Below are 23,490 nucleotides of genomic sequence, written 5' to 3'. Positions count from 1 at the left end.
TGCATGGCAAATCCAGCCATGAAAAGCATCAACTGCTATAGCTTGGAGAAGGGGGATACCCCTTATGTTCAATATACCAATATGTTCAAGATCAAAGCAAAAAATGCATGAATTTATTTTTATTTAATCTATCCTTAATCATGTGTTAAGTGTTTTTTGGAACCTCCAGTTACATTACATCCAAACCCACTTTTAGCTCGGAAAATGGAAATCATTTAATCTAAGATAATGGATAGCGCATTGGACTTCTTGGCTGTGAGCCGAGTCATTTAAAGGTTTTGGGTTCGAGTCCCACAAGAGTTGCAAGCTTTGCCCTTTTTCTTCACTGACTTAAGGTGTGGTGCGTTTCCAACATTTCAGGCATCTGTCCATCCCGTTTTGCTTTTTTCTTTCATTGCGCAATGCAGGCTCAGATACTAGGGGTACTCTACAAAGAAGCCTATGACTTAATTGAGCTGTTTTAAATAAGGAAGATTATAAAACAGTGCAGGGCCGAGTGGACTTGAGGAATGACTCGAAGGCAACCTGTGGTTTAGGGCAAAAGTGACTGCCATCTATTGTTGAGATCACGCCTTTTGGATTTGTCATACAAGAGCCTCTTTATGCATGTGCAAAGTAACTGAGTAGAAAGCACAGTAAATTTTGCTTCCCCCGCACTGTCTTAGATGAAACTGCATTTGGAAGTATCGTATCCAGAGGTTTTTTCTTTTAGTGTTAAGACTAACGGCTGTTTCACACCGCAAGCGCCAGCAGCGCGTGTTTTTTCGGCGTCCATGTTAACAGATTAGAGCTTTCATAATGCACGCAGTAGCAGCGCGTCAGATCGAGGCGTGAGCGTCGCTGAAGCAGCAGTGCAGCGATAGTTTCGACGCCGGGTCTATTTTTGACGCGCTGCTTATGCTCAATTAAAGTGAAAGTGCATTGATAATGACCAAAACACAATGAATGACAGTAAAAAGTAGCAATTGTACCCAATAAATGCCTTAATAATGTCAACTGATTTATATATAGTAAATTGTAACCCAGGTTACTAGTGGGTAGTACACAGCAATAGAGCAAATAGAAACACCCTTATAAATATGAAAAAAAAAAAAAAAAACATTGGCAGAATACTCGATTAAATATTATATATTAAAATTATTTATTTATTTAAATAATTCATAATAGAGTATTATTCAGCATTCAAGGGAATAGTGCTTTAGAAGAACATCATCGTGCCTTACACTATAGCAGCAGATCAGATTTACAAACAATAACAAATCTCTGTCTGTTAGCTTGTGTTTACCGTTGCTATGGTGATGCAGTGTTCGCAAGGGAATGCAGAGATGTAAGTTGTTATGTTAATAACAGTAGAAAACTATTAGATGTATATCTTTTAATTTTTTAAATGCGTATTAACTGTGAAAATTGACCATTAATAAGATGCTGAAATGATTTCTATCATATATTTTTAATGAAGGATTGAGAGAAAAAAACAAGATTTGTATCTGTGAGTGAAATCTGCACATGAGTGCCACCTGGAGTTTTCCTGGTTTTTCGCTTTTTTGAATGATTTCCTTGGTGAGCTCTTGTTTTTTTTAATTGTTTTCATCATAACATGATTTAAACTCGTGTCAAAAATGTGTTTCATTAATTAACCATTTGTTTGGTCTAGTGAAAACACAGTATTATACACAGTAATATACAAGTGATTGTGTAAAGTTTAAGTGAGAGAGTTTAAGTAAAATGCTGTCATTTGTAAAAAGAAAATGCCAAATAGGAGAAAGAAATAGGAAAAACACAGAAATTCAGCAGAGAGAAGCATATACATGGTCATTTACTGTTGCTGTTTATTTACAAATATGTTAAGCTGAGATAATGCAAACACTGTAAAATGTTAATGGTTTTTTCTCCCCTTTGTTTGTTTGCTTGTGCATCTTCTTCTGGTTTTTCATCGGTGAGATGTTCTATTGAAGTCAGTTGCTGAATGTGATCTGCTCTGCATTCAAATTAATTGAAGTGTGAACTCTTTTCTGGATTTGGATTGTCTCAACTTCCATCAGTGCGTGTCTAATTGTGGAGTCGGACTGGCGAGCCTCCCATTAAGTGGATTCTTTGGATACACCTGTTGGAAAGATACAAAGTGAAACCTACTCAGCGTCATGGTAGGAGTGTAAATTTACAACACACTCACAAGTGCAACATCCTGGATCTCTGGAACTGAATGTGCAACCTAGTTGTTTTGCAAAAGAATCTTTTTGAGTGTTCATCACCTGTACTGGACTTTTGGGACATTTTGAAATGTTTTAAGTGAATGTTTTATTTTCATTTTTATTTTATTTGTACATTGTTTCATTGGAGTGTTCATTTGTTGCAATTTTTGAAGCTTTATAGAGAGAAGTTAATTGGTTTAAGAAGGGAAACCTTGATTATATATTGAATAATAAAACAATTTTAATATTGTATTATTAAGAGGGTTTTGGACGATGGCATTATATAGCATGGTATGGTGATGCGTAACCAATTGGACTTTAAAATTTTTAAGTCTAGACATTCAAACATGCAGTGCTACCGTTTTTACCGTTTCTTTTTTCGATTCAACAATTACCCCCTGTCTGGTTTTGTGGCTTAGTTGGTCAAAACACCTGTCTAGTAAACAGAAGATCCTATGTATGAATCCCAGCAGTACCTTATCTGCAGTGAGCTGTGCTTTTATGGGCCAGAGAGTACCAAAAATTGCTTTCTGTGCAACAGTGCTAGAGGCAGGAGCTCTATGGTGCAATGGATAGTGCATTGGACTTCTAGGCTGTGAGCTGAGGCCAGTGCGAGCCAGGACAATTGCCCAGGAGGTTAAGCAGTGAGGCCGAAATCATGTTGCGTTTCCTCTGTCGGGCTAGTAGCTCGCAGCACGTCACGCAAACCCCGCCCCATAACATCCCCCGAATCAAACGTCACACAACCCGCCCACTTCAGCAGGAATCAGCCAGATAAAGCACACCATCACATCCTCACGAAACCATTCAAATAAAGACAACTGAAACAAACAATTGACACGTTACTGTACAACATTACATTTTATGTCTATACGCACATGCCTGTGTGTTCTCATTCATCATATTCATTTACTCACCGACCGACTGAATTTGAAACTAATTTTTATGCGAAGCAACACGCCCCTTCAGCTACTCCAGAACGCAGCAGCATGAGTGGTCTTTAATGAATTGAAAAGAGCACATGTCACTCCGCTACTCACCCGTTTGCACTGGCTGCTAGTTGCTGCTCGCATCAAATTCAAAGCTCTGATGTTTGAGTACAAAGCAACCTCTGGCTTTGCTCCCTCTTATCTGCTCTCACTTCTGCAGATTTATATGCCCTCAAGAAACTTGCGTTCTGTGAATAAACGTCGCCTCGTGGTTCCATCCCAAAGAGGCAAGTAATCACTTTCCCGAACTCTCGCATTCAATCCGCCCAGTTGGTGGAATGAACTCCCTAACTGCAACAGAACGGCAGTCACTTGCTGTCTTCAAGAAACGACTAAAAACTTAACTATTTAGTCTCCTTTTACTTCCTAATGTGCAATTGCCTCTACCTATACCACTAACTGTACTCAAAAAAAAAATTTGTTACATTACTAATGCTTTCCTTCTTAGACTTTACAGACCTGAAACTTGCCTACAGCACTTATTTATTGTTGCTCTTATAGTTGTGAAAATTGCTTCCTTGTCCTCATTTGTTAGTCGCTTTGGATAAAAGCGTCTGCTAAATGACTAAATGTAAATGTAAAACAGCAAGCTGTGTACACGCCCTTAAAATGACACATTAAAACACATTATAATAAAAAAAAATCTGGATTGTGTTTTGAACTGAACCTAAACTGGCACACTCAGAAGAACCATAATAATGTTAAATCATAAAAAAGGGGTAAACTATGTGCCCTTTAAGCAATGTGTTAACTTTATTAATTATTCAATAATCATCAAGATTGATAAAAAAGTTCAACACACACACAGCAGTGAACGTGTGCACACACACACACACACACATACACACACATCAGTGAACATGTACACACACACACACACACACACACACACACAGTTGGTACAGTAGGCCTACATACTGTATCTACCTTGGAAGAAGTGATATGGTTCTTAAAGTGTTGTTTTACATATGGAGCCTGATTGAATTTTATTATAGTGTCTTCGTAAAAACATCTGTCCATAATTCCTGAAAATAGAAAAAAATATATATAAATAAAGAAACTGCGAAGAAACGATTCAATCATATTAAAGAGATTTGAACTAACCTTCTAACACAACTAGCGGATGGAATATGGCTCCCCAGACATGAATTTTTACTGGATGCTTTGCTTTCGGGTTCACAACATGGCGGTTTATTAATAGGGTATGTCCTATTAATAAATTTGTAGGACATGTAAGCTCGTATAAAGCAAATAGCTTAAATAAAGAGATGCATGGATTAATGTAAATAAATAAATCTTTTCATTATGGCATTGTTCAAAATGGCTTACCTGGCTTTTCCATAGGTCCACCTGAGTTGTTTTACTGGTTTTCTAATATTGCAGACTGATGCTTTTAACTCTATTCTAAACAGAAGCTCACTCTGAATCTTTTTAGCAGATTGCTCATTGTCCTTGTGCAGTTTTTCGTCAATCGTTTTAAGTGCAGCACTATACAACAAACACATACAATAATTTTATTAATTAATTTTATTAACATTTTACATAAGTGTTGCTGAAATACTTGATTTGACAAAATGATAATACACAATACCTGTTCATTTTCCTTGCCTTGCAGTTGTTTTTCTAGAAAGGCCTACAGGGCTTTGATGTCTATAGTGTCGTCTTACAGTGGTGTTGGAGACGTGCACACCCGACTGCAACAGGAAAGCCCTGATGTCAGCAAGAGAGTGCTTTGATGTGTTGATGCATCAGTTTTTTTCATTGCAATAATTGGTTGAAATGATCTGTAATTAAATCTATAGTGGACCTTCAAAGACAACCCAGATGGGACTTGAACCTACAATACCCAACTCCAGAGGCTGATGCCTTATCCATTAGGTCACTGGGCCATGTTGCCAAGCTTTTGTCATGGAGCTCTTGTATGCCTTCAACAAGATGCCAACGCATGGAAAACTGCACTTTAGGATCTCGATGCCAGTTTGCATTTCGTCAAATAAGATGTGTGCAACTAATGGACAAACATTTTCTTTGTGCAAGCATTCACATTCGTGTCTTATTGGTCCTGGGGTATGGTGTGACTGATCTTGGGTTTCAAATTCCAGACAAGGCCACTCTCATTAACATGAAATCACAACCTTTCTGCAGCTATTTTCTTGTTTGCATTTCATCATCGTCCACCTAACATGAGACCATTAGTTGAAAGCCACGGGGTACTTGAAGTCAAGATCTCCATTACCAGAGCTTTTCAGAACCTTTGATGTTTGTAAAGTGATTGGATAATTTTAAGCAAGATTGGATAAATCTTAATTGAAGTGTGCAGCAAGTCTGAGAATTTGAAGCTAACTATTGACCTTAGATCATCACGCAAGGTTTGAGGGAACAAGTGAGGATTTTTTCCACACAATTTATATTTAACCCAACAAACACAACCCAAATATGACTTAAACCCACAATTCCCAGCTTCAAACGCTGATGCATTATCCATTAGGCCACTGGGCCAATACAAGCATTTGCCATATCTGTTGTACGGTTTAGGAAGTTCTTGTAACTCAGAAAACAGCACTTTAGGATCCCTACACCATATTGCATTCAGACGATCTGGTGACAAAACAGCTTCTCTGAAGAGTTTTCCATTGTCATGTCTTTTTGACCTAAGGGTATGAACCTAGCTTTTTGAAAGTCACAATGGATTGTGCTGCACAGCCAACTTAAAAGGAACTGCATCAAAGACAACCCAGGTGGAACTCGAACCCACAATCCCCAGCTTCAAAGGCTGGTGCCTTATCCATTAGGCCACTATGCTGTTTCTATAATGCCTGTGAACTGTAACATGAATCCAGGGAGTTGCTGACACACATAACAAAAACTACATGAACAAAAAGTAGATTGGACCGGTTTTACAGAAATTTTTTTTGTTTGACACTGCAGAGTGTTTCTACTGGGCTCATTGGTCTAGGGGTATGATTCTTGCTTTGGGTGTGAGAGGTCTTGGGTTCAAATCCTGAACGAGCCCTACATCTTTCACAGAAAAGCAGTGATGCTTTGGTGTTAGTTGTAGAAACTTTAGTTAATAAAGATTTAGTGGATTTCAGATCTAAATTAGTCTAACCTGTACAATAATACAGACAAAAAAGGAGCCGGAATGATTCGGTGGTTAGAATTGTTTATGGATCTTGAACAACGTACCAGCTTAATATGTAAGCATCATCTTTGTGTTTGTACACAGTCTCTTCTCTGTAGGCACCATGCAGGCTTCAAAATGGCCATTTGCGTTAGGTATCTCGTTACCCTTTTAGTCATAACAGGTAGTATGGAATGCCAATGAAGGAAGTTAATGACACGCAAACACATCTCAAGAAGGTTTTCACAGCTACTGTGTTTCATCCACCAAACACTGATCTCAAGTTAAAGGGAGATTTTCAAGAAGGACCCAGGTGGGACTTAAACCCACAATCCCCAGCTCCGGAGGCTGATGCCTTATCCATTAGGCCACTGGGCCATGTCACCAATCTTCTATCAAGGATCTCTTGTATGCCTTCAACAAGATGCTACCGCATGGAAAACTGCACTTTAGGATCTCGATGACAGCTTGCATTCTATCAAATAAGAACTAATGGCCAAACATTTTCTTTCTTTCTAGTGTATAGTGTGACTGGTCTTGAGAGTTTCGAATTCCAGTCAAGGCCACTCTCATTAACTTGAAATCACAACCTTTCAGCAGCTATTTTCTTGCTTGCATTTCATCATCATCCACCTAACATGAGACCGTCAATTGAGAGCCATGGGGTACTTGAAGTCAAGATCTCCATTCCCAGAGCTTAGCAGAACCTTTTAGGTGTGTAACGTGACAGTGAGATTCAAGCAAGATTGAATGAATCCTAATTGAAGTGTGCAGCAAGTCTGAGAATTCGAAGCTAACTATTGCCCTCAGATCATCACACCTAAGCTTTGAGTAGACAAGTCAGGATTTTTTCACACAACTTAAATGTAACCTAACAAACACAACCCAAACAGGACTTGAATCCAAAATCCCCAACTTCAACGAGTGATGCCTTATCCATTAAGCCACTGGGCCAATACTAGCATTTGCCATATCTGTTGTATGACTCCGGAAGTTCTTTTAACCTAGAAAACAGCACTTAAGGATCCCTATACCATATTGCATTCAGACGATCTGGTTTGTACACCTAATGACAAAACAGCTTCTCTGAAGAGTTTTCCATTGTCATATCTTTTTGACCTAAGGGTATGAACCTAGCTTTTGAAGGTCACACTGGATTGTGCTGCACAGCCAACTTAAAAGGAACTGCATCAAAGGCAACCCAGGTGGCCCATACTAAAAACAACAAGAACAAAAAGTATTTATAAAAAAGTAAGAATTTTTTTTGGCACTGCAGGGTCTTTCTTCAGGGCTCGTTGGTCAAGGGGTATGATTCTCGCTTAGGATGCGAGAGGTCCTGGGTTCAATCCCCCGACGAGCCCTACAGCTGTCACAGAAAAAGCAGTGGAACTTTGGCATTTCTACATTAATTGTAGCACCTTTTGCTGTGACTTTAGTTAATGAACATTTAGTGGACTTCTAATTTAAATTAGTTTAACATGTACAATTATACAGACAAAATCGTCTGCTACCCTCAGGCAGATGGTTCCGCAGCATCTGGTCACGCACCAGCCGGCTAAAGGAAAGTTTCTTCCCTCAGACTATCAGGCTGATGAACACTTAATACACAACACACAGACTCTTCCATACCCTCACTGCACACCATCGATATGTAGCATGCACTGACCTTTAGCCAATCCATACTTGAAACAACACTGCCTGCAACTATGTGGACTCCTATTCATTGTACATATCGCTGTCAATTTCTCATTGTCATTTTATTTGTTATTTGTACTGTCATTGTATTTGCACTGTCATTTTTTTGCACTATCTGTATTTTTTACTGTTTGTACAGATAATTTTTTATGATTTTTGGTGAATTTTTCATTTCTCATGATTTTTTGGTGATTTTTCAAGATTTTTCATGATTTTTCAAGATTTTTTCATTTTTTATGATTTTTCGTGATTTTTTGTGATTTTTTTCATTTTCCATTTTTCGTGATTTTCATGATTTTTTCATTTTTCATGATTTTTCGAAAATTTTTCATTTTTCGTGATTTTACGTTATTTTTTTTTAAAAATTCATTTTTCGTGATTTTTTGTGATTTTCCAAAAATTTTTCATTTTTTGTGATTTTTCAAAAATTGAATTTTTTGTTATTTTTCAAAAAAATTTCATGTTTTTCGATTTTTCAAAAAAATTTTCATTTTTTGTGATTTTTCAAAAATTGGAATTTTTGTTATTTTTCAAAAAAATTTCATTTTTTGCGATTTTTCAAAAATTTTTCATTTTTTGTGATTTATTGTGATTTTTCCAAAAATTAAATTTTTTGTGATTTTTCAAAAAATTTTCATTTTTTGTGATTTTTTGTGATTTTTCAAAAAAAAAATTTTTTGTGATTTTTCAAAAATTTTAATTTTTTGTGATTTTTTGCGATTTTTCAAAAAAAAATTATTTTGTGATTTTTCAAATAAAATTTTTTTTTTGCGATTTTTCAAAAAAATTTCATTTTTTGTGATTTTTTGCAATTTTTCCAAAAATTTTCATTTTTTGTGATTTTTTGCGATTTTTCAAAAAAAATTCATTTTTTGCAATTTTTCAAAAAATGTTCATTTTTTGTGATTTTTCAAAAAAAATCATTTTTTGTGATTTTTTTGCGATTTTTCAACAAAATTTCATTTTTTGTGATTTTTTAAAAAAATTTCATTTTTTGTGATTTTTCAAAAAATTTTCATTTTTTTGTGATTTTTCGCGATTTTTCAAAAAATTTTCATTTTTTCATTTTTTGTGATTTCAAAAAAAATTCATTTTTTTGTGATTTTTCAAAAAAAATTCATTTTTTGCGATTTTTCAAAAAAAATTCATTTTTTGCGATTTTTCAAAAAAAATTCATTTTTTGCGATTTTTCAAAATTTTTTAATTTTTTGCGATTTTTCAGGAGCTGATGAAGAAGACAAGGCAGGAACTGATGAGGCTGATACAGGAGCCGATGAAGAAGCCAAGGCAGTAACTGATGAGGCTGATACAGGAGCTGATGAAGAAGCCAAGGCAGGAGCTGATTTTTTGCGATTTTTCCAAAAAAAAAAAAAATTTTGTGATTTTTCAAAAATTTTAATTTTTTGTGATTTTTTGCGATTTTTAAAAAAAATATATTTTGTGATTTTTCAAAAAAAAAAATGTTTTTTGCGATTTTTCAAAAAAATTTCATTTTTTGTGATTTTTGGCAATTTTTCCAAAAATTTTCATTTTTTGTGATTTTTTGCGATTTTTCAAAAAAATTTCATTTTTGTGATTTTTCAAAAAAATTTCATTTTTTGCGATTTTTCAAGAAATGTTCATTTTTTGTGATTTTTCAAAAAAAAATTCATTTTTTGTGATTTTTTTGCGATTTTTCAACAAAATTTCATTTTTTTTGATTTTTCAAAAAATTTTCATTTTTTGTGATTTTTTGCGATTTTTCAAAAAATTTTCATTTTTTCATTTTTTGTGACTTCAAAAAATTTTCATTTTTTGTGATTTTTCAAAAAAAAATCATTTTTTGTGATTTTTCAAAAATTTTTCATTTTTTGCAATTTTTCAAAAATTTTTAATTTTTTGCGATTTTTCAGGAGCTGATGAAGAAGACAAGGCAGGAACTGATGAGGCTGATGCAGGAGCCGATGAAGAAGACTGGCCAGGAACTGATGAGGCTGATGCAGGAGCCGATGAAGAAGCCGAGGCAAAAACTGACGAGGCTGATGCAGGAGCCGATGAAGAAGACTGGCAAGGAACTGATGAGGCTGATGCAGGAGCCGATGAAGAAGACTGGCCAGGAACTGATGAGGCTGATGCAGGAGCCTCCAATAAAGAAGTCGATGCAGGAGCCTTCAACAAAGTAAGTATAATAGTTAAAACCTTTCATTGACATAATCATACTTTTTGCACAGTCTCCCCATCTATGCCTACAAAACTGTATTCAGGAGTATATACACCACCTAATTGTGATGTACAAACGATGAACTTACAGCAGACAGTGGAGAGTCTGAGTGTGGCTTCTGTGAAAGATCTTCACAGGAACGTTTTCTTCTCTTTGTTTCCCCGGCTCCTAAATGAGCACAGTTGTGATTATCAGAACACAGTGTCTTAGTGTGACGACTTTTATTTATTAATGCACACAGTTGAAGCCGGAATTATAAGCCCCCCTGTTAAATTTGAGTTTATTTTTCACAATTTATGTGTGTAATGGAGAAAGGACTTGTTCAGGCACATTTCTAAACATAATAGTTCTAATAACTAATTTCTTATAATTTATCTTTGCCATGATGACAGAACATAATATTGGGTCACACTTTACAATAAGGTTTCATTAGATAATGTATTTACTAACATGTACTAATTATGAACAATGCTTGTACAACATTTTTAATCATAGTTCAACATGTACTAATGCTTTATTAAAATAATATTTAATGCTTAGTTGATGGACTGTGAGTTGGCATGGATGACTGTAACATGAACAAATACTGCATTAAGTGTATTGTTCATTGCTTGTTTATGGTAGTAAATGCTTTGACATTAACTGATACAAACTTATTGTAAAGTGTCACCCTTTAAGGTAACACTTTAGAGTAATAGTCCATTAGTTAAAATTAGTTAATGCATTTACTGACATGACTTAGAAGTTTAATACATTAATTACAGTATTCATTCATCTTTGTTAACGATTTAATGTTTAAGTTAAATAACGTTAGTTCATTAATGCACTGTGCATGAAATAATGTCAACAAGCACAACTTTGGATTTTAATAATGCATTAATGTTGAACTGTAATTAAAAAATGCGGCACAAGATTGGTGACACTTAGTGTTAGTAAATTGATTAACTAAAGGACTATTATTCTGATGTGCTACCATATTTAGATTGAGAAAGTAAAGGCTTAACTAGCTTAACACTGTTTGTTCTGTAGCCAATAAAAAAACATAAATAATAAAACAAATAAAACTTTCTTCAGAAGATAATATACTATCGTAAGTACTGTGAACATGTCCTTGCTCCATTAGCTTGAATAAATATTTCACAGGAGGGCCCTCAACTGTAGTTCATGCTGCAACAGTATGAATAAATGTTAATAAGTGACATTTATTATGTGATATACCTTGTCTTTCAGAGGAGCTGAGTGGTTTCTTCGGCAGACCGCCTTTGTCCTCAACTGCTAAAGAAGGACAGAAAAAAAACACAAGATAGGCAAAAGTCAGTGTCAAAGCAGCAAGAAGACAATCTCATCAGCACAGTGTTTTGATGTTGTGTTTCATTGATTATGCTATGGTACATAAACAATTAAAGACAATAATAAAGGGTTATACACACTGCAAATTTTAGATTGTAGATTTAACTACCTTAGAGTTCAAATTAACACTCCCTCAGTGTTTATATGGGAACCACTATAAAAGTGTTAAAATAACACTTTTGAAAGTGTTAAAAAAATTTTACCACTCAGAGAGTGTTAATTAGCAAACTCTTATTGTGTAAAATATATGTAAAATGTATATCAAAATACTGGCAGCAGTAGCCAAAACCAAAGATGAAATCAACTGAGAATAAAACTTTAAATAAAATAATAATGAATAAAAAAAAATAAACAAATTACACAATAAAATTTATTTTTATTTTCAACATCTTTAAAACAACTCATGACATTAAACAACTCATCATGGAGCTTCACTTATTACTGAGCTTTGGCTTTAATTCTGTCATGTGAACAAAAGCTCTTTATGAAATTTCTGTTGTTCATTTGAAGTCACCATGATGGAGGACAGAGTCTGCTTTAGTAGGGCTCTTCAACTTCTTGCTATAAAATGGTTTTTTTTTATTTGGATGCTATAATTATTAGTGCTAATCACACTATTCTTACATGTAGCATGAAAATTCAAAAGAAAATGTAAGAGTCAGTCTGAAGAGATTAACTATGATATCAAAGCCATCTTCTCCTGCTTGTTTTCTAATTCAGTGTCATATTAGTTATGTGTGTGAAATAAATAAAATACATAAATGAAACCACTGAAGCTTTAACAATTAATGACTTTAAAAGCATGATTTACAATGTGAATGTTTGATCTATGGCAGCACTTAAAAACACACAGACATCAACAATTAGTCTTTGAATCTCAATAATGGTGACAAACAAAAAAATAAAAATCAATTTAAAAAACTACTGAAATATTACCTCCCAAACACAACACAAAATAAATAAAAAGAAAGAGATTGTAACAACATAAAGCTGCATAATTAATTTATGATGCAATGCATGCTGGGAGCTTTGTACTATGCTGGCACCCAGCATAAAATATGCTGCTTTTTTCTTTTTAGCAACCATGGTTAAGGTTCATATCCTGATTCTTGATGTCTGTGTGTCATAAAGATCTGCTGGAGCTTTAGTGTATGACACTTTATATAACTCTAGAATTTTAACACTTCACTCTGAATTACCACAACACTTAAAAATTTAACACCAATGAATTTGCTGTGCACCTTGTGCTTCAAAAGCATTGAGGGTTTTTCACAAGTAGCGCATCATCTGCTCATCCACCGTCACCTCTAGAACCAGATGAGCTGGAGCTGGCCGCTACTGCAGGAAGAGGCCTGTCCTTTGGGGGTTTCTGTGAGTTACAAGTTGTAGTTTGCATGAAATGTTGCCAGCATGATATATATTTTTAATAAAGTATTTTAAAAATAAAATAAAGCCTATCTCTTTTTTTCTTTTAAAGCCTATCTCTCTTAAAAATCTCGAGAAATCGAAAAATAACGAGAAATGAAAAAATCTTGAAAGATCAAGAAAAATCACGAAAAATGATAAAATCTTGAAAAAGCACAAAAACAAATCACGAAAAATAAAAAATAATAAAAAAATTCAAAAAAATTAAAATTTTTGAAAATTCACAAAAAATGAAAATTTTTCGAAAAATCACAAAAAATTAAACTTTTTTGAAAAATCGCAAAAAATGAATTTTTTTTAAAAAATTGCAAAAAATCTTGAAAAATCTTGAAAAATGAAAAAATCTTGTAAAATGGAAAAATCTTGAAAAATGAAAAAATCTTGAAAAATCTTGAAAAATGAAAAAATCTTGAAAAATCTCGAAAAATGAAAAAAATCTTGAAAAATGAAAAAAAATCTTGAAAAATGAAAAAAATCTTGAAAAATCTTGAAAAAAATCTTGAAAAATGAAAAAATCTTGAAAAATGAAAAAAAAAATCTTGAAAAATGAAAAAAAACTTGAAAAATCTTGAAAAATGAAAAAATCTTGAAAAATCTTGAAAAATGAAAAGATCTTGAAAAATCTCGAAAAATGAAAAAAATCTTGAAAAATGAAAAAAAATCTTGAAAAATGAAAAAAATCTTGAAAAATCTTGAAAAATGAAAAAAATCTTGAAAAATGAAAAAATCTTGAAAAATGAAAAAAAAAACTTGAAAAATCTCGAAAAATGAAAAAATCTTGAAAAATCTCGAAAAATGAAAAAATCTTGAAAAATGAAAAAAATTCTTGAAAAATGAAAAAAATTCTTGAAAAATGAAAAAATCTTGAAAAATTTTGAAAAATGAAAAAAAATCTTGAAAAATGAAAAAATCTTGAAAAATGAAAAAAACTTGAAAAATCTTGAAAAGCGAAAAAATCTTGAAAAATCTCGAAAAATAAAAAAATCTTGAAAAATGAAAAAAAATCTTGAAAAATGAAAAAAAACTTGAAAAATCTTGAAAAATGAAAAAATCTTGAAAAATCTCGAAAAATAAAAAAATCTTGAAAAATGAAAAAAAATCTTGAAAAATCTTGAAAAATGAAAAATCTTGAAAAATGAAAAAATCTTGAAAAATCTTGAAAAATGAAAAAATCTTGAAAAATCAAGAAAAATGAAAAAAAATCTTGAAAAATCAAGAAAAATGAAAAAAAATCTTGAAAAATGAAAAAAAATCTTGAAAAATCTTGAAAAATGAAAAAATTTTGAAAAATGAAAAAAAATCAAGAAAAATGAAAAAATCTTGAAAAGTCAAGAAAAATCAAGGAAAATCTTGAAAAATGAAAAAATTTTGAAAAATGAAAAAAAATTTTGAAAAATGAAAAAAAATCTTGAAAAATGAAAAAATCTTGAAAAATGAAAAAATCTTGAAAAATGAAAAAATCTTGAAAAATCTTGAAAAATTAAAAAAAATCTTGAAAAATCTTGAAAAATGAAAAAAATCTTGAAAAATCTTGAAAAACTTGAAAAATCTTGAAAAATGAAAAAAAATCTTGAAAAATGAAAAAATCTTGATAAATGAAAAAAACTTGAAAAATCTTGAAAAATGAAAAATCTTGAAAAATCTTGAAAAATTAAAAAAAATCTTGAAAAATCTTGAAAAATGAAAAAAATCTTGAAAAATCTTGAAAAACTTGAAAAATCTTGAAAAATGAAAAAAAATCTTGAAAAATGAAAAAATCTTGATAAATGAAAAAAACTTGAAAAATCTTGAAAAATGAAAAAATCTTGAAAAATCTCGAAAAATGAAAAAATCTTGAAAAATCTCGAAAAATGAAAAAATCTTGAAAAATGAAAAAAATTCTCGAAAAATGAAAAAAATCTTGAAAAATTTTGAAAAATGAAAAAAAATCTTGAAAAATGAAAAAAAATCTTGAAAAATGAAAAAAAATCAAGAAAAATGAAAAAATCTTGAAAAATAAAATCTCGAAAAATCTTGAAAAAATCTTAAAAAAAACTTGAAAAATGAAAAAATCTCGAAAAATGAAAAAATCTTGAAAAATATTGAAAAATCTCGAAAAATGAAACAATCTCGAAAAATATTGAAAAATCTTGAAAAATGAAAAATTCTTGAAAAATCTTGAAAAATGAAAAAAAAATCTTGAAAAATGAAAAAATCTTGAAAAATATTGAAAAATGAAAAAATCTTGAAAAATGAAAAATCTCGAAAAATCTTGAAAAATCTTGAAAAATGAAAAAAAAAATCTTGCAAAATGAAAAAATCTTGAAAAATGAAAAATTCTTGAAAATTCTTGAAAAATGAAAAAAAATCTTGAAAAATGAAAAAATCTTGAAAAATATTGAAAAATGAAAAAATCTTGAAAAATGAAAAAATATCGAAAAATCTTGAAAAATCTTGAAAAATGAAAAAAAAAATCTTGAAAAATGAAAAAAAAAAAATCTTGAAAAATGAAAAAATCTTGAAAAATGAAAAATTCTTGAAAAATCTTGAAAAATGAAAAAAAATCTTGAAAAATGAAAAAATCTTGAAAGATGAAAAAAAAATCTTGAAAAATGAAAAAATCTTGAAAAATGAAAAATGAAAAAAAATCTTGAAAAATGAAAAAATCTTGAAAAATGAAAAAAACTCGAAAAATCTTGAAAAATCTTGAAAAATGAAAAAATAATCTTGAAAAATGAAATAATCTTGAAAAATGAAAAATCTTGAAAAATCTTGAAAAATCAAGAAAAATGAAAAACCAAGAAAAATCAAGAAAAATCTTAAAAAATGAAAAAATCTTGAAAAATGAAAAAAAATCTTGAAAAATGAAAAAAATAATCTTGAAAAATGAAATAATCTTGAAAAATGAAAAAATCTTGAAAAACCAAGAAAAATCAAGAAAAATCTTGAAAAATGAAAAAATTTTGAAAAATGAAAAAAAATCTTGAAAAATGAAAAAATCTTGAAAAATGAAAAAAATCAAGAAAAATGAAAAATCTTGAAAAATAAAATCTTGAAATATCTCGAAAAATGAAAAAATCTCGAAAATTCTTGAAAAATGAAAAAATCTTGAAAAATCTTGAAAAATGAAAAAATCTCGAAAAATCTTGAAAAAATCTTGAAAAATGAAAAAATCTCGAAAAATGAAAAAATCTTGAAAAACCTTGAAAAAAGAAAAAATATAGAAAAATATTGAAAAATCTCGAAAAATGAAACAATCTCGAAAAATATTGAAAAATCTTGAAAAATGAAAAATTCTTGAAAAATCTTGAAAAATGAAAAAAAATCTTGAAAAATGAAAAAATCTTGAAAAATATTGAAAAATGAAAAAAATCTTGAAAAATGAAAAAATCTTGAAAAATCTTGAAAAATGAAAAAAAAAATCTTGAAAAATGAAAAAATCTTGAAAAATGAAAAATTCTTGAAAATTCTTGAAAAATAAAAAAAAATCTTGAAAAATAAAAAAAAATCTTGAAAAATGAAAAAATCTTGAAAAATGAAAAAAAATCTTGAAAAATGAAAAAAAATCTTGAAAAATCTTGAAAAATGAAAAAATTTTGAAAAATGAAAAAATCTTGAAAAATCTTGAAAAATGAAAAAATCTTGAAAAATCTCAAAAAATCTTGAAAAATGAAAAAAAAATCTTGTAAAATGAAAAAAATCTTGAAAAATGAAAAAAAAAATCTTAAAAAATAAAAAAAAAATTGAAAAATGAAAAAAAAATCTTGAAAAATGAAAAAATCTTGAAAAATGAAAAAAAATCTGGAAAAATCTGGAAAAATCTTGAAAAATGAAAAAATTTTGAAAAATCTCGAAAAATAAAAAAAATTTGACTTCCGGTTAGGTGAGCTATGGAGTAGGACGTGTTCGCTAGGAGGTCCTGCAGAATTTGCAGTTTTTCTGAATTAATGCACATTTTTACTTAATATAAAGTGCCTGCAGATAATTGAACAATTAATCAATTGTGTGATTGACCCAGTTTTGGACCGATCCAGCTCCCGAACAGTTACCCCTTCATCTATTTCCAAATCAATAATAGAGTTTATGAATAGAAACGGTTATGTTGACCCTTGGAGGTTTTACAACCCTCAAAATAAGGTATTTTCTTTTTTTTCACAAGTCCATTAAACATATTCCCGTATCGATTATTTTTTTATAGACAGCTCCTTAATTCCTAAAGTAAAATCTGTTCAGTACCACCCCATTGTTATTTCTGATCATGCCCCACTTACTGTTGATTTGCAGTTGTCTGCAACTCCACGATACTCATCCCCATGGAGATTAAATTCTCTCCTTTTGTCGGATGAAAATTTTATTGATTTTATTTCAACCTCTATAGATGATTTTATGGATATTAATCAAGATGGTGTGGTCTCTTACTCACTATTGTGGGAAACACTTAAATCTTACCTACGTGGCCAGATCATTTCTTACAGCTTACTTCTGACATATTTAATATTGATCAACAGTTGGCCAGCTTTCCCTCACAAGTTCAGATTAAACAACGTCTTGACCGGCAGACTGAATTAGATCTTATTTTGACAGATAATGCAGAGCGGCTTTTATTGCATTTTCGTAGTAATTATTACAAACATGGTGATAAAGCTAGTCATCTCTTAGCGCACCAATTAAGATGTCAGGTAGCTAGTCGTTCAATCCCACAAATTCAGGATCCAGTTGGTAATCTGGTATCTGAGCCTGAAGAAATTAATGCAGTTTTCAAATCTTTTTATTCAACTCTTTATACATCTGAAGCTCCATCTGACTCTTCAAAGTTTAAATGTCACCACAATTGATTCAGCAGATGCCACAATTCTTGATGCCCCCTTAGACATTAATGAAATAAATCTGGCAATTAAAACTATGCGCTGCAATAAAGCCCCCGGGCCAGATGGCTTTCCGGTAGAATTTTTTAAGAAATTCCAGAATAAATTAACCCCCCTACTTTTATCAGTGTACATAGAATCTCTAGAGAATGGTTACTTACCAGAAACACTCACACAAGCATCTATAATTCTCTTTTTAAAAAAAGATAAAAATCCTAAATTATGTAGTTCATATCGGCCTCTCTCCTGGCAAAATTTAGATGCCAAAATATTGGCCAAAGTATTAGCCTCTCGTCTTGAAAACGTACTTCCTAAAATTATATCTAAGGAACAAACAGGGAGACAGTTATTCTTTAACGTTCGTACACTCTTAAATGTAATTTATTCCAAACATTTTTTAAATACACCTGAAGTGGTGATTTCATGTGACGCTGAAAAGGCGTTTGATCACGTTGAGTGGGGGTTTATGTTTGCAGTCCCTAAAAAATTTAGGATTGGGGACAATTTTTTTAAGTGGATACAACTTGTATATAATTCCCCTCAGGCAAGTGTGCATACCAATAATATTAGATCCAGCTATTTTCAATTGGGACGGGGCACACGTCAAGGGTGCCCACTTTCCCCTTTACTGTTTGCCTTGGTCATCGAGTCCCTATCAATAGCTCTTAGGTCTTCCCCTTTGCTGCATGGTCTAGTGCATTCAGGTGTTGAAGTTAAATTATCTTTATATGCAGATGACATATTATTATATATTTCTAATCCAATTCCTAGCTTTCCAACTATTTTGTCTATATTAAATCAATATAGAATTCTCCTAGAATTCGGAAATCATTGCTGCAGCAATGTCAACTAAGTGGTGGGCTATCTTTACCAAATTTTATGTTTTATTATTGGTCTGTAAATATTCATAAATTAACATTCTGGTCTAGTTCATCTACTGCGCCTTGGTGCAGATTGGAAGCCAACTCATGTGCATCTACTTCACTGTTGGCTCTCCTTTCTTGTCCCTTATCTTTCAATATCTCCTCTTCTTCCCTAACACAAAATCCAGTAGTTGTTGCTTCGGTTCGGATCTGGTGCCAATTCAGAAGACACTTTAATTTTACCTCTGCTTCAATATTAATGCCACTACTGGGAAATCACATGTTTCCACCATCCCTTGCAGATCCTGTATTTTGGTAATAGTATGTGAAAGGTTTAAGAAATTTCCAAGACCTGTATAGGGATGGCATTTTTTGCAACTATGCACAACTTTCTTCTGAAATGGAGCTTTCAGAATCCCATTTTTTTAGATTCTTACAGGCTAGACATTGCTCTGCTAACTTATTCTCAGGCTACCCATTTCTACCTAAACAACAGGTATGGGAAGAGTTACTGCAACTAAACCCGCAACACAAATCACAAATTTCTAAAATCTATGGGTGCATTTTAAGCTTGGATGATGGTTCTCTTACTAAACTTAAAAAAATCTTGGGAAAATGAATTGGGAAAATGTTTTGAGGAAGAATGGTGGCTTGGTGCACTGCAGAGAATACGTTCTAGTACAATTTGCGCTCGGCTTAGTCTGATAAAATTCAAAGTCATTCATAGAGTCCATTTCTCAAAAACCAGACTATCTGAAATTTTTCCCAATATCAATGACAGATGTGACAGATGTCATGCACCAAGTTGTATCATATGTTCTTTATGTGCCCTCTATTACAAAATTATTGGATTAATTATTTTACAATTATGTCCAAGGTGTTGCAGGTAAATATAGACCCATCCCCTGATGTTGCCATTTTTGGGGTTCCAAAGATTTGGTTCCAATTCAATTATAAACAACTTGATGTTTTGGCCTTTACCTCACTAATAGCCAGGCGTCGTATACTACTTCACCGGTAATCAAATAAGCCTCCAACTACATCCCAATGGCTTGTAGATACCATGCATTTTCTTAAGTTGGAAAAGGTTAGATGCTCTGGGAAAACTAATTTCTTTAAAAAGTGGCAATGTTTTATAACTTACTTTAACTCTCTTAAGGTATTGCCTTCCATTTAATAGATGCACTCTCCTGAGTTCCCTCTCTTTTTAATTTATTTTGTATTAATTAAACTTTTGTTTTGTTTTATCTAATACCATTTTATACCGTTTAATTGTAAATATTTACTTTCAACATTGACAATGTATCTGAACATTTGATTGTGTTATTTGGTAGTAATTTTCACTTAATACTCATGTTTCTATTGTTTTTCCTCTTTTATTATTTTTATTATTATTATTAATATTTCTCTTTTTTATTATATATATATTTTTTTGTTATTATAATTTTTTTGTCTCTTATGTAAAAAAAAAGAAAAAGAATGATATGTAACTATCTTTACTGATGTAGTGTTTTTTTCTCACAATAAACAATTTAAACAAATTTAAATAAATTTAAATAAATTAATGCATTTTTTTTGCTTTGATCTTGAACAGAGGCCAGGTTACCGGTCAAGTCTGAGACATGATCATCCAGACTCTAAAAGATCACGTTCATCTTGTCAACATTTTCTGCATCCTGACATGCTGGTTTTTGTTGTGTATTGTTTTTTTCTTAGTCGATTTTTGTTATCAGGCAAATGTCTCTTACGAATAATTTTTGTGGTGCTGTGGCTTAGCTGGTCAAAGCGCCTGCCTTGTAAACAGGAGATCCTGGGCTCAAATCCCAGCAGCGCCTTAGTCCAGGTGGCACGAGTGCTTGTTTTATAGAGCTCACCGGAATGAATTATAAAATTGTTTAGCTTTGAGGCGTAATGGATATTGTGTCAAATTGAGTTAAACAAACTCTTTGGTTGCCATTTTTAGACTTGCTGTCTTTTTTTAGTCTCTTTGTGCAAAAACGTCTTGCCCTCTTTTTAGCGTTGCCGCTGTGGCTTAGCTGGTCAAAGCGCCTGTCTAGTAAACAGGAGTTCCTGGGTTTAAATCCCAGCAGTGCCTAATGTACAGGTGCCAGGATTGCTTCTTCTTAAGATTTACGAGTGTTTATGCAGCAGGCTGTTTAGCAGTGTGTTTCTTAACAAAACTCAAATCCCTAAGAACGCTGCTCGTTCAAGAGGGGTTTGGACAATGGCTTTATGTAGCATGGTGTAGTAATGCGAAACCAATTGGACTTTAATATTTTAAGTCAAGACATCCACACAATTAGCGCTATCGCTTTAAGTTTTTATTTTCTTTTTTCGATTAAACAATTAGGGCCTACTCACACTATGCCATCCGTACCGTGCCCAGGCCCGTTTCCCGGATCGTTTGAAAAGTGTGAGTGCGCTGAATCGGGCTCAAGCACGGTTCACTTGGCCGGCCCTGGCCCGGTTGGAAGAGGTGTGCCTGAGCGCGGATCACTTGGGCTTTGGCGCGGTACGCTTGTGTGTGAGCGCAAAACGCGCCAGAAACCGAAAGCGAGACGTGACTTTTAAGGGACTGTTTCATATGGATTTATTAATCATTCTTACTGTTCAGTGATCGCAAACTGCCGTAGTTTATTAAAGACGAGAACTCCTCACAGCATGACCTCCTCATTCCTGCAGCACGAGAGCTTTATGATTGTTAATGAGCGCCAAAAGTGGCGGATCTGTTCGGCGAAATATCTGACTGCGTCACCGCATCCCTAAGGACTGTTTGGCGAAATATTTGACTGAATGTCACTGCATAACAAACGACTGAAAGGATGTAACTAGAGAAATCTCTACTGTGCTACTGGGTGAGAGCGTATGGCAAGCCGTTTTAGCATTTAAACCTTGTTCTGACTATCCATAAATATATTTAGAGATATAATTATATTTTGACTAGTCATAATTATAATTCATAATATATATTAATTAATCTCTAAGATATCTCTATCTTAGATATCTCTTAAGATATCTCTAAATATATTTATGGAGTCAGAACAAAGATTTAAATGCTAAAAAGGCTTGCCATAGAGAGCGCTTCTGAACAGCGCAGCAGCGATGACGTAAGCGTGCCGAGGCCCGATATGGTGTGAGCGCGGGCCGTCGGGGGAGACGGGAGGGGGGACAAGCGTGCTTTGGCCCGGTTCGAGGCAACTGTACCTACTGTGAGTAGGGCCTTATTCCTTGTCTGGCGCTGTGGCTTAGTTGGTCAAAGTGCCTGTCTAGTAAACAGGAGATCCTGGGTTTGAATCCCAGCAGTACTTTGTCCGCAGTGAGCTGTGGTTTTATGGGCAAGTGAGTACCAAAAAGTGCTTTTTGTGCAACAGTGCTAGAGGCAGCAGGGCCCACAGGCTCTGTAGTGCAATTGAACTTCTAGGCTGTGAGCTGATTCATTCAAAGGTTGTGGGTTCAAGTCCCACCAGAGTCGCAAGCTTTGCCCTTTTTCTTCACTGACTTAGGTGTGGTGTGTTTCCATCATTTTAGGCATCTGTCCATCCTGTTTTGCTTTTTTCTTTCATTGCACAGTGCAGGCTCAGATACTAGGGGTACTCTACAATAAAGCAGATGACTTAATTGAGCTGTTTTGAATAAGGGAGATTAGAAAACGGTGCAGGGCCGAGTGGGCTTGAGGAATAGGCAACCTGTGGTTTTGGGCAAAAGTGACGACCACCTATTGTTGAGATCACGCCTTTTGGATTTGTCGTACAAGAGCCTCTTTATGCATGTGCAAAGTAACTGAGTAGAAAGCATAGTAAATTTTGCCCAGTTTCATTGTCTTAGATGAAACTGCGTTTGGAAGTATCGTATCCAGAGGTTTTTACTTTTAGTGTTAAGGCTAAGTTGGCCAGAGCACCTGTCTTTGGAACAGCAGGTCCTAGGTTTAAATCCAAAATGCACATTTGCTTCAGATTATAGGAGAGTGGCTTTCTGACCTGAAACTCTTGGTCAATAGCATATGTTTGTCCAGATTTCCATTTTCCGAGCTGAAACTGGGTTTGGATGTAATGGAACTGGAGGTTCCAAAACACATGATTAAGGATAGTTTAAATAAATACAAAATAATGCATTTTTGCTTTGATCTTGAACAGAGGGCAGGTTACCCGTCAAGTTTGAGACATGATCATCCACACTCTAAAAGACCACGTCCATCTTGTCACATTTTCTGCATCCTGACATGCTGGTTTTTGTTGTTTATTGGTTTTTGCTTCATCGATTTTTGTTATCGGGCAAATGTCTCTTACAGTTAAACAACCTCTTTGGTTGCCATCTTAAGACTTGCTGTCTTTTTTTAGTCTCTGTGCAAAAACGTCTTCCCCTCTTTTAAGCGTTGGCGCTGTCGCTTAGTTGGTCAAAGTGCCAGTTTAGTAAACAAGACATTCTGGGTTCAAATCCAAGTAGTGCCAAATGTACAGGTGCCAGAATTGCTTCTTCTTAAGAGTTACAAGAGTTTACGCAGCGAGCTGTTTAGCAGTTTCTTAAAAAACTCAAAACCTTACAGTTTTTTCCAATTGTTTACACACAATTACTTGTACTTCAGACACAATGACTACACTATGTAACTGATGCACCAACCCCCTGAACCAACTCTGCTTTACACTCAAATTGCAGGTTTAAAACACAGTTTTTTCAAAACACTATACACAATTCTCTGCATTTTGCACAATTTTCATGGAGAAAATCTTTTGTTTTCACAAGGAACACAATGTCATTCACAATTCTAAAGTCAGTTGTGCTACTTTGCATACTAACTCATGACATGAGTAAAC

General features: G+C 33.0%; 1 protein-coding gene, 2 long non-coding RNA genes and 2 other non-coding genes across 6 annotated transcripts in view; 3 read left to right on the top strand and 2 right to left on the bottom strand.

Annotated features, from left to right (window-relative positions):
- Positions 1–12,985, top strand: part of LOC137491042 (uncharacterized) — a 31,694-nt gene extending 18,709 nt beyond the window's left edge. The window contains exons 3-5 of one of the 2 annotated variants that reach the window (XM_068220106.2): positions 9,220–9,329; positions 9,890–10,155; positions 11,428–12,985. In XM_068220106.2, the coding sequence (XP_068076207.1) occupies positions 9,220–9,329; positions 9,890–10,155; positions 11,428–11,476 (425 nt within the window). In that variant the 3' untranslated portion in view covers positions 11,477–12,985. The remainder of the gene's footprint in view (positions 1–9,219; positions 9,330–9,889; positions 10,156–11,427) is intronic. The other variant, XM_068220107.2, reaches the window with a different exon arrangement.
- On the top strand, positions 1,278–3,816 carry LOC141381885 (uncharacterized). Its single transcript, XR_012402775.1, has 3 exons — positions 1,278–1,327; positions 1,460–1,560; positions 1,942–3,816. It is a non-coding gene; the product is annotated as an uncharacterized lncRNA (long non-coding RNA).
- trnar-ccg (transfer RNA arginine (anticodon CCG)) lies at positions 6,608–6,680 on the bottom strand. The gene has a single exon. It is a non-coding gene; the product is annotated as a tRNA-Arg (tRNA).
- On the bottom strand, positions 10,056–11,472 carry LOC141381895 (uncharacterized). Its single transcript, XR_012402789.1, has 3 exons — positions 11,416–11,472; positions 10,286–10,365; positions 10,056–10,145 (listed from the first exon to the last, which is right to left on the bottom strand). It is a non-coding gene; the product is annotated as an uncharacterized lncRNA (long non-coding RNA).
- Positions 12,986–20,440: 7,455 nt separating the features above from the next.
- Positions 20,441–20,514, top strand: trnat-ugu (transfer RNA threonine (anticodon UGU)). Its single transcript has one exon. It is a non-coding gene; the product is annotated as a tRNA-Thr (tRNA).
- Positions 20,515–23,490: the final 2,976 nt, after the last annotated feature.

Source organism: Danio rerio, chromosome 4, assembly GCF_049306965.1.
Source record: "Danio rerio strain Tuebingen ecotype United States chromosome 4, GRCz12tu, whole genome shotgun sequence".
In the NCBI taxonomy this organism is placed as follows: Eukaryota; Metazoa; Chordata; class Actinopteri; order Cypriniformes; family Danionidae; genus Danio; species Danio rerio.
Note: the sequence above shows the minus strand (reverse complement) of the source record. Positions and strands in the feature narration are given on the sequence as shown.